At 58.0% G+C, this 11,059-nt stretch overlaps 1 protein-coding gene across 2 annotated transcripts; it reads right to left on the reverse strand.

The window, feature by feature from the left end:
* Window positions 1–1,042: 1,042 nt before the first annotated feature.
* Window positions 1,043–5,258, reverse strand: BHLHE40 (basic helix-loop-helix family member e40). Of its 2 annotated transcripts, XR_008483244.1 has the most exons (6): window positions 5,134–5,258; window positions 4,970–5,039; window positions 4,644–4,751; window positions 4,045–4,168; window positions 1,170–3,043; window positions 1,043–1,111 (listed from the first exon to the last, which is right to left on the reverse strand). XR_008483244.1 is itself a non-coding variant. In XM_054280916.1 (5 exons), exons 1-5 carry the CDS (start codon window positions 5,211–5,213, stop codon window positions 2,184–2,186), a joined length of 1,242 nt encoding a protein of 413 aa, XP_054136891.1. In that variant the 5' UTR covers window positions 5,214–5,258; the 3' UTR covers window positions 1,139–2,183. The 2 variants fall into 2 exon arrangements, 1 of the variants encoding a protein (XP_054136891.1); XM_054280916.1 differs by lacking the exon at window positions 1,043–1,111 and having other exon boundaries at window positions 1,139–3,043.
* Window positions 5,259–11,059: the final 5,801 nt, after the last annotated feature.

Consider the following 11,059-nt stretch of genomic DNA (forward strand, 5'->3'; position numbering starts at 1 on the left):
GGTGACACGGGTAATGGGACCCTGAGCTCCTTCAGGAACCTACGGCACAGGAGCTGAGGGGGGAGCAAGGAGAGCCCTGCTCCCCCCTGCACCCCAAAATCCCCACTCCTCCCTGCACCCTGAGATCCCCCATCACTCCTGCACCCCAAATTCCTGCTCTCCCCCGCCGTGCCATCCCCTGCGGGACCAGACCATGAGGAATGACCCTGCTCAAACATTTCAAAGCAAAGGAGGCAAACCCTTATCTTCCACAGGAAAAGAATTATTTTATTAAGCATTTTTAAACAGCTACTTAACATTTACTCAAGATAAAAATATGTACAATATCCCACCTTGAAGGCGGCTCCAAAATATAAACACTGTACCTCTCCCGAGAGAAAAATGGAATATTCTTCTCTTCAAAAAAAAAGACAACCCAGAAACAAGAATACATTCATATTTCTCACTTCTTTATGCTCAAGTAGTTATACAAATAATAGACATCTGAAACGTTTTAACTTTTAATATATTTATATAATATATATATATATTTATAACAGGATTTTACAAATAAAGGCAACGACTTTATACCAAAAAAACCCAAAAAACCAACAACAAAATAAACGTTAGAACACAATCTGCAATCAAGCATAGTGCATCTCAACAGCTGGTGCAATGGGAGGGCAACATGAGGATCCAGACAGGGGTTCTGCTCACCAGTTCTCAAAACCAGTAAGAAAAAAACCACCAAAGAGCACCGCCTTTAGCAGTGCAGTTTGGGGGTTTTTAATTAAAAAGAAGCTAAACTGGAGAGGATGTTCCTCTGCGGAGAAAGCCCCTTGCAGCTCACAGGACAAGCGTCACCACCCGGCCCCTCTCCCCTTAACGCGGGACGCGAGCCAGGTGTGCCAGGAGGGCTCCGGCTGCTCCAGCCCTGCCGGGATCGGGCTGCTGGGCAATGCCAGCCTTGCCACTCTCCCAGGGCACTGCCAGGGGCGCGCTCAGCGGGGATGGGCAGGGATGGCGCTGCAGCTCCCTCCGGCCGGGAAAGCCGCGGGGACTCCGGGGGAGCGGCAGTGCAGGAGCCAGGGACACAAGAGGCGACCCTGGGGACAGCACAGCTCCTCCCGACCTGGCATCCCGGGACAGCTCCTCCCAACCCTGCCATCCTAGGGATGGCTCCTTCCAACCCCTCCATCCCGGGACGGCTCCTCCCGACCCCGCCATCCCGGGACAGCTCCTCCCGAGCCGGCCCAACGGAGCAGCTCAAGTTACAGGAAGGGCGCAGGTTAATTTATTTATTAGATGTACGCCATGGAAAGCTCCAAGCAGCAGCTACCTTTTATTTTTGTAAAAAAATGTCTATGTATCAGCAAAGGTGTGGAGAGAAACCCGTCTTGGGTCTGTCTGCCTGATCTGTGTGTGACCAGGCAGTGACCGCTGCCCTGCTCCTCCTGTGCTCACGGTGGCATTGCCACCACTACAGCACAATGACCGCTGCCCTGCTCCTCCTGGTGACATTGCTGTCCCTGCAGCGACCACTGCCCTGCTCCTCCTGTGCTCATGGTGGCATTGCCCCCACCACACCACAGTGACCGCTGCCCTGCTCCTTCTGGCGGCATTGCCACCACTGCCACCACCTCAGTGGCCACTACCCTGCTCCTCCTGGTGACATAGCTGCCCCTGCAGTGACCACTGCCCTGCTCCTGCTGTGCTCACGGTGGCATTGCCACCATCACCCTGTGGGGTCACTGGGACAGCAGCCCAGCTGAGATAAACCAGCAGGGCCGCTGCCTCCAGAGGCGCTCAGGGAAGTACCGTGGCTTATATTAATCTATTTTGTATTCACAGACCCTCAAACCAGGCCTGCCCAATGGAATATTTCTTCACAGCTTTGCAATAGAGTCGCAGCTGACCGAGTCAACTGTCGCTCTGTAGATGTGGAGAGGGAAGAAGGGAAGGGGCCAAGCACAAAATCCTTCTTTAATCTTTTGGAAGTAGCTGTCAATCGCTAACCTGGGCGCATCCTTCATCCTTCTCCAAGCTACCTGACAAGTCAGAGAAAAGGGGATTTAGCTTCCTACGCACAGTGAACCTCGTCCCCACACCTCAGTCCAGCCAATATATAAAAGTGAAACAGTCTCTCAAACTAAAAAAAAAAAAAAAACAAAAAAGGAAAAAAAGTAAAACCAGTCACACTGTGCTCAGTCTTTGGTTTCCAAGTTCAAAGGAGGAATCTGCTTCAAAGCTTGAAGCAGAGCCGACGAGTCGATGGGGGAATGGGCCGGTACAGGAGAAGGGAGTCTCTGGGGCATCAGCAGAGGGGGGGAGATTTTGTCGGGGTTCATGAAGCCCGTCAGAGCCGCGGCAGAGGCCGGCAGGCTGGGGTACAGCACGGGGACCGAGGCCGGGTACCAGCACTTCTCCAGCATGGGCAGGTAGGCGGTGGCGGACGGCGGGATCAGGTAGAAAGGCAGGCACAGGGGAGGCTGGTGAGCGTGGGGGCCCAGGAAGCCGCCGGCAGGGCCCATCACGTCACTGCCAAAAGGGCCCTCGTCCTGCGGCGACTCCAGCCTGCTCCTTTTGGCCGGCGGGTCCTCAGTCTCTTGCTTAATAGAGCTTATTCTCTCCTGGACAGCGTACTTGAGGTCGGTATCCTTTTTGAAATAGGGCTGTTCCGATTTGGAGTCGCTTTTGTCCAGCTCTCCCCCGTACCCGCTGTCCGTGTCCGTGTCGCTGCCGCTCTGCTCCCCGCTAGAGTGAGCGAATGTCCGCTGGATCACGGGCACGCAGTTCTTCCCGTGGCCCTCGCCCGCCGCGCCCAGCGGCGCCGGCTTCTCCTTCAGGTCCAGCATTTTGGGAGGGATGTCCCCGGGCTTGCGGGCCGCCCCGCCCTGCAGCACCTCGCTGGCCATCCGGTGCAGGTGGCTGACCAGCTGCGACGACTTCAGCTCCTTGCCGTTCTCGTGCTTTGCCAGGTATTGCAGCATTTCCTTGGCACACATCTGGAAACCAGATCGAAACATTTCCTGGCTGGAATCGAGGTTTCTCGATGACAGGTCACCTAAGGAAACATTAACAGAAAGAAATTAAAAATTAACAACATGCTAAATAGTTCCATTTCCAGCTCCGAGGCGGGCCGGAGGCGATGTTGGACTTGGGTTACAGCACAGCTAGAGGGGAACACGATGGCCAGGCTGAACTCTATGAACAGAAATCCCCAGATTTCTGCAGAAAAGGACAATTTCACTGGAACATCCACCTGTCCACTTTTATGTAATAAGTAAAAGTGTTGCCTGCTCGTTTTTGCTATTTACTGTAAAATCCACTTTCAGCAGGTACTGGAGTGCGGAGAGGGGAGTGAGTCAAGCTGCGGCTTCTCCAGGAAAGCCCCGGGGAAGGCAGGGCGCACCTCGGGGCAGGGAGCTCCAGCCCTGCCGGCAGCTCCGCCAGCCCCAGGGGACGCGGCTGCTCCCGCAGCTCCACTGCACTCCCTGTGGCTGCCGGGCCACGGACCGTGCCTCCAAAAAATTCGGGTTTGCTGTATCCGATTCACGTGAGAGCCACATGTGAAATCAGCAGGAGGAAGTGCATCTGAGGCTGATAAGCTGAAGCACCAGGTCCCCTCTGCCTGCAGAGCACAGGCCAGCTCGGTTATAAAGAAACTTAAAAAGGTGTGTATAGAAAGCAGATTTATATCTGTTTCCAGAGAAAACAGCCAAATAAACCAGACTGGGTTATCTAAAGCTCACAAACACAAATGGGGAGAACCAAATGGCTTTAGAGAGAACCTCACAGCAAACCTGGGCTGTAACTAAAACTACTTCAAACTCAGTTTAATTCCAAACAACTCCCAGGGCACTCTGCACTGACCATCTTGAGCAATACATCTTTTTTTGTGAAAGCTCACAAGCAAAGCCTGAGAAAATAACAGCATGAAAGGCCAGGATTCCTGCCTCCTCCCTTCCCGGGAACAAGGTGTCACAACCGCATTTCACAGGCTCCCCAGGGAAAGCCCATCACACACACACACAGAGGCTCTCGCCCTGCCGGCTCAACACTCACCCGCCTGCAAACCGTTCTGCAGAGCGATGATCTTCTGCTGCTGCTGCTCGATGAGATTGGTCAGTGCCTTCACGTGCTTCAAGGTGAGCTCCAGAACCACAGCCTTCTCCAGGTGACCTAGAGTCTGGGAGCACAGGGACAGATTGGCACCCGCCGCCGGCTCGGCCACGCAGGCAGGAGCCGCCAGCGCCTTCCCGGGAGCCGCGGGAGGACGGGCACGGTGAGACCGGAGCGGGCAGGAGCACCACCGGCAACATTCCGCGGAAATAAGTTAAAAAGCAGGCTGCGGAAAAGGCTCTCAGGGAACCCTGGGGGTACTTGGGACCAGCCGCATAGCCCGGAGAGACGCGTTTTATTCATCGGTTCTGCTGCCCCTGCTGGCACCGTGACCGGGGAGCCCGGCCGGGGACGGCTCTCGGTGCGGCGGGCAGCTCCCGCAGGGACCCGCAGCGCCCGGGGAACTTTGGGACGCGCTTACAGCCTGCCCGGGCGTGCGGCGCCACGGAAAAAAAATTAAAATAAAAACCCATCCCAAATCGGCGGCGAAGCGGCATCAGAGCGCCGGCCGCGGGGAGCCCCGTCCCTCCGCTCGCACCTACCGTCAGCTTGAGGTGCTCGGGCAGCAGGTCCTTCAGCTGCGCGATGCACTCGTTGATCCTGTCGCGCCTCTTCTTCTCGATCAGCCGGTGCGGCAGCTTGTAGGTCTCCTGCGGGGCCGGGGCAGCGGGTCAGCGGGGGGACAGCCCAGCCCGGCCCGGCCCCGCTGCTCCCGTCCCGACCCGAGCGCGCCGGGAGCGGCCGAGCCCCCGCCCCGGGAGCGCTGTCACGGGCGCGCACCGGCCGACTCACCCCGTTAACCCCCATTCACCCCGTTAACCCCAATTACCTTATCGCCCCTCGCTGTATCCCGTCACCCCCCATTTACCTTGTTGTCCTCGCTCCTCTTTAATCCCCTCCGGGGCTTGTACACCTGGTACATGTGCGCGAAGTCCAGCCTGCACGGGCGAGAGGAGAGCAGCGCGTTACCCCGGTCCCGGAGCCGGCGGGGCCGCTCCCCGGAGCCCCCCGAGCCCCCGAAGCCCCGCTTACCCGGGCAGGTCTCCGCTCTCCAGGGCGGGCAGCTTGCCCAGGCAGCCGGGCGGGGGCTGCGCGCTGGGGATGCGCTCCATGGCGGGGGGCGCGGGCGGGCAGGGGCGCTCAGGGCGGGCAGGGGCTGCGGGCGCTGCCGGTGCCGGTACCGGGGCCGCTGCCGCCGCCGCTGCTCATGCCGCGCCCGCGCCGCGCGGGCTGAGGAGCGGCGGGCGGCCGCGGGCCGGGTTAAATGCGGGCGAGTGGGTGGACGGGAGCGACGTGCGGAGCCCTGTGACCGCCGGCACGTCTGGCGGCCCCGGCGCCCCCGCCCCGCCGTCACATGAGCCTCACGTGGCGGCGGCGCGGGGGGAGGCGGGGCCGCGCCTCCGGGCCCCCCCGCACGTGTGTCCCGGCGCGGCGGGGCCGGGGCTGGCGCCGCGGGGCCGGGCCGGGCCGTGCTGTGCCGTGCCGTCCCATACAGCGCCTTGCTGTGCCACCCCATGCCAGAAAGTGTCTACAGTGCTGTGCCATACCGTGCCGTGCCGTGCCATACCGTGCCGTGCCATACAGCCCCTTGCTGTGCCATACCGTGCCGTGCGGTGTCATACCGTGCCGTGCCATGCAGTGCCGTGCCATACAGTGCCGTGCCATACAGTCCCTTGCTGTGCCATAGCATGCCATAAAGTGTCATACCGTGCTGTGCCATACCGTGCCATACCGTTCCATACCATGTTGCACAGTATCATACCATGCCCTGCCATACCGTGCGGTACCGCTGCTGAGTCCCGAGATCCTGGAGGGAAAAAAAAAAATCACCCCCCCAAAGCAGCACAGGCACAAAGCACGGACTCAGAGAAAGCTGCAGCCATGGGAGTTTGGAAATGTGGAGGGGAAAAATAAAATAAGTGAGAGTCGATAAAATGTGGCTCTGGGGAGGTGGTGGCGCTGCAGGGAACTCTCGGGGTGGTAGGACCCCATCGCTGGGGGTATCCAGGGCTTGGAGTAACTTTCTCCAGTGAAAGGTATCCAGCCCTGCCCATGGCAGGGGGTTGGAATGAGGTGGGCTTTAATGTCCCTTCCAAGCCAAACCATTCTGGGATTCTATGATCAGCAAGAAATTCTCCCCTGTGAGGGTGGGGAGACCCTGGCACAGGTTCCCCGGGAAGCTGTGGCTGCCCCTGGATCCCTGGAAGTGTTGCATGGAAAAACCCGGTCAAGTGGAAGGTGTCCCTGCTCATGGCAGGGGTGGAATGATGACAATTTAAGGTCCCCTCCAGCCCAGACCCTCCCATGAGATGCCATGCCCGTGCCAGCCCGTGGACGCCAGCGGTTGCACAACGCTGAGCAATGATAATGGTTTGTGTGTACCTGCCAAGGCAGAGCTCTGCTGAAGGGCCGTGGTCACTTCCCTGCTGAGTGCTGAGCGAGTAGAGACAGGCTCAGCTGATAAAAGGTGCATTTACCGAGATAAGGGAAGAGCAGAGCTCCAGCACTGAGCTGCTGCTATTTCCTGCAGAGTCCTGGCTGCTCCACCTCGGGAGGAATCCGAGGGCAGGAGGTGCTACATGAGAGCACAGAGAGGTTTTACATGGGTGATGGAGACAGGCTGTTAAGGCTTACCCCCGTCCAAAGGTGTCTGCTGTTACCAGGAAGAATCCCAAGGGAAGCCAGAGCCTCAGAAAGATGCTAGCTATAAATGTAAGGTCTATAAAAGCCCAAAATCCCCTCCAGTGTGAACACACAGCACTGTATCAGTGACATGGGGCTCCCACAAAACAGATGCTTGGCTTGTCCCACTCAGCATGGTCCTCTCAGTGTTTGACATCCAAGCCTGCAAACCTGGTGATTATGGCCAGGATCGTGGAATCCCAGAATGGTTTGGGTTGGGAGGGACCTTAAAGACGTCTCAATCCACCCCCCTGCTCTGGGCAGGACCCCGAGGGTCTCTGTGTGCCACAGCCCTGGTGCACCGTGGAGGAGAGGAGTTGGGGCTGAGCACGGAGCTCAGAGCAGCACAGACCCACAGCTCCGAGCCGTGCCCTCCCACAGCAGAGCTGCTCCTTCCTGCAGGCACTGAACAGACTCTGCAATAACCACCAGGAGACGTGGGGGTGATGTGTTTGTCCCCTGCTGCAGCTCAGGGGACCGTAACCAGCCTCAGGAAGGAGCCCTGGAGCAGACGGTTCCTTCTCTCTGTGCCCCCAAGACCAAAGATGTTATTTTCCAAACAAAGGGTGAAAAAAACACAGACAATTTTTCATCTGTCCCATCACTGACCCTTTGTCCAAGGCAACAGAAATAATTAGAGCTTGCTGCAGCCTTTTGCTAATGAAAAATGAGGTTTGGGGCCAACCTGCTCTGCATTTAAAGTTCAGGCTCCAAGAGTACGTGGACAGCTTCATGCCCGTGGATTGTCTGACTCCTGCATGCTCCTTCAGATATTCGGTACATTCCTGCAGTGGGTGGTGAGCCACAAATCAGGGTCAGAGGTAATCCCCAATTATTTAGCCCTTTTACTGTTCTCGTGCTTGCCAAACAATTCTCCATATCAGGATTTGCTCATGACCTTAAGGGACGTTGCCAAGGATTTAGGAGTCCCCCTAAAAGGAGGATCCAAATGAAGTTATTGCATTCTTGGGCATCAAGTGAGATTGCTCGAGAGTTGAGTTACATTTTCCTGGGGATCAGCTTTCATGAGCAAGGACTGATGCAATCATCAATTCGCCTTCTCGCGTGTGTTTGCTGAATTATTTCTACATGGAGGGCTCCCTTACACCACAGGACTCAGGCAGTAACAAAATGTTTAAAAAGGCTGAATTCCCTGCAGCCATCCGTGGAGCAGCGGCTCTCCTGAGCGCTCCTCCACAGGGCTGGGAGTCACAGGACGGTGACAGCTCGTGTCCAGGGGGATTTGCAGTTATTCACAGAGGCACGAGAAGGTGAGAGTCTGGGGGCTGGTTTGGTGGGCTGGGAATCCGAGACTCAGGATCTGCCCCTTCCCCGGGACTGTCCCCTTCCGACCGCAGGGATTTGGGGGAAAACGTTCCAAAAATCCCTGGCACTGCTGTCTGATGGAAGCCTATGTGGGCAGCGCCGGGAGTTAACAGATGGGTTGTGGATTCGAGCTTACGATAAGGTTACTGAGGGTGGTTTTGTTTTAAAATGTCTCTTACTTAATATATCCATGAAGGCCAGGCATGTGCCCGTGGCCTGTAATCAAATCGCTGACTCTCCCTCTCTCCCGTTTCCAGCAATCCCGGCTCGGGTTACTGGCACCGGAGGTGAAAGCTCGGCCCTGCCGGGGCTGGACGCGCCGGGATGCGCTCGGCCCGAGCCGGCGGCAGGAACAGCCCGTGCTTTCCGCACCAGGGAGAGCTCCTGCGGGAGCCGGGCTGCCTGGGACAGAGCCGGGGCTCTCTCCTGTGCTCAGCAAACGTGACGGCTCCGCTGCGAGCCCGGAGGCTCCGCAGCTGCTGCTCCCGCCCCCGGCACGGGCGGGAGGCTCGGGCGGGGGACAGCGGCTGCATCCCCGCAGGTCTGTGTCCTGCACAGTGTGGGCAGTGTGGGCCTCCATCCCCATGGGTCTGTGTCCTGCACAGTGCGGGCAGTGTGGGCCTCCATCCCCGCAGGTCTGTGTCCTGCACAGTGTGGGCAGTGTGGGCCTCCATCCCTGTGGGTCTGTGTCCTGCACAGTGTGGGCAGTGCGGGCCTCCATCCCTGTGGGTCTGTGTCCTGCACAGTGCGGGCAGTGTGGGGGTCCATCCCCATGGGTCTGTGTCCTGCACAGTGTGGGCAGTGTGGGGGTCCATCCCCACGGGTCTGTGTCCTGCACAGTGTGGGCAGTGTGGGGGTCCATCCCCATGGGTCTGTGTCCTGCACAGTGTGGGCAGTGTGGGCCTCCATCCCCGTGGGTCTGTGTCCTGCACAGTGTGGGCAGTGTGGGGGTCCATCCCCATGGCTCTGTGTCCTGCACAGTGTGGGCAGTGTGGGGGTCCATCCCCATGGCTCTGTGTCCTGCACAGTGTGGGCAGTGTGGGCCTCCATCCCCATGGGTCTGTGTCCTGCACAGTGCTGTCAGTGTGGGCCTCCATCCCCATGGGGTCTGTGTCCTGCACAGTGTGGGCAGTGTGGGGGTCCATCCCCACGGGTCTGTGTCCTGCACAGTGTGGGCAGTGTGGGCCTCCATCCCCGCAGGTCTGTGTCCTGCACAGTGCGGGCAGTGTGGGCCTCCATCCCTGTGGGTCTGTGTCCTGCACAGTGTGGGCAGTGTGGGGGTCCATCCCCGCGGGTCTGTGTCCTGCACAGTGTGGGCAGTGTGGGGGTCCATCCCCATGGGTCTGTGTCCTGCAGAGTGTGGGCAGTGTGGGCCTCCATCCCCATGGGTCTGTGTCCTGCACAGTGTGGGCCTCCATCCCCACGGGTCTGTGTCCTGCACAGTGCTGTCAGTGTGGGATGCAGCCAGCCAGGAGCTCCCAGGAGAGCTGCCCATCTCCTTTCCCACCCGCAGTGTCCAAGGCAGGCGTGGGAGAGCTCACACCCCTCAGCCACGGCCGGTCCCAAGGGACACCGTGGGACCTCAGAGCGCAGGGTGTGAGCAGCAGTGTGACACCCACCAGGCTCTGCCTCAGCCTTCTGGGAGTTGCAGAAGCCTGGTTTGGTGTGAAGCCGGGCGGTTTCAGCTGTGTGTGACTCTCGATAGCACAGCTGGCCGCGCTCACTGCCGCGGAACCGTCAGGAACCGTCACGAGTCAGAAGTCGAGATTTAATACTGCAAATATGCGCATCCATCGCTGCTTAATTGCATTGGTTTAGGCTGCCATGGGCTCTGGCTGGATAAAGCACTGGGAAAACACAGCAGGAGCTGTTGTCTCTGTGCCCTCCCTCCGGCACGACCCTGGAGCGCTGCCGGGCACGTGAGAGCTGCGGGAACAGGGAATGACGCTGGCATCGCTCAGCGAAACTCGCCCGGGGACTATTCAAATGAAAGCCATTCCCCTCTTTGAGCAGAGATGTTTGCCAGCACCCAGTGCAGCAGTGGGAGGAACATGTAGGTGGAAACTATTTGGAAGTGGCAGAATTTGTGGACATTAATAAGAGACTTTAGCCCACTTTGATAGTGTGTTTAATAAAACATCGGCTTCCCGGTGACATGCTGCCCTGCCAAGCCCAGCAGCTCACGCTGTTTAACCAGTTCCCCCCCGGCTCTTGCACCATCTCGTGAGAAAGAACCCCGGGCGTGCACACCCGGCACACCCCGGGGCTGCACAGCCTCAGCTCTGCCTGCACACGGCCTAACCACGGAATCAGGGACTCATGGAAAGGCTGCCTTGGAAGGGACCTTAAAGTTATCCAGCTCCACCCCTGTCCTGGGCAGGGACAGCGAGGGGTGACAGCATGGTCTGGAGGGGCAGGCAGGATGAGGAATGGCTTCTCCTCCCGCTGCTGGCGTTGTCTGGTGGATGCTCTGCACAATGGGATCTGATCACATCCCTCCTCCTGCCTCACATCAAACAGTGAGTCAGCGCTGGAGCCCCATCAGATGTCTCTGCCTCGGCTTTCAGATCTGGGAAGCAGAGAGGATGGTGCTCTGTGAGTATGCAAAGCAAGGAAAGCAGGGTGCCTTCAGATCTGCCACTTGGAAAATACCACGTTATTTATTTTCCACTGGCACCCACGGACCCCGGCAGGAATCAACACCACTGAGGCTCCCAGGCTGGGGAGATGTTGTTCGTTCGGGGGATGCAGGTAACAACAGCTACGGGGCTGAAGTGCATCATGTCTGACTCAAATATTAACACAGAGAATATTCTCAACTTGCTAATTGAGTCAAAAAAAATTACACACCTACCCCTAAAAATAATAATAAAATAAAGCTGGGACAGGCAGCAGAAGAGGCCAGGAGTGTGTTCCTCCTGCAGTTCATGTGAGGACATGAGTGAGTTAA

This window comes from Melozone crissalis, unplaced genomic scaffold (assembly GCF_028551555.1).
Source record: "Melozone crissalis strain CALT ecotype California unplaced genomic scaffold, PUWL_Pcris_2 ptg000029l_1, whole genome shotgun sequence".
Classification (NCBI taxonomy): Eukaryota; Metazoa; Chordata; class Aves; order Passeriformes; family Passerellidae; genus Melozone; species Melozone crissalis.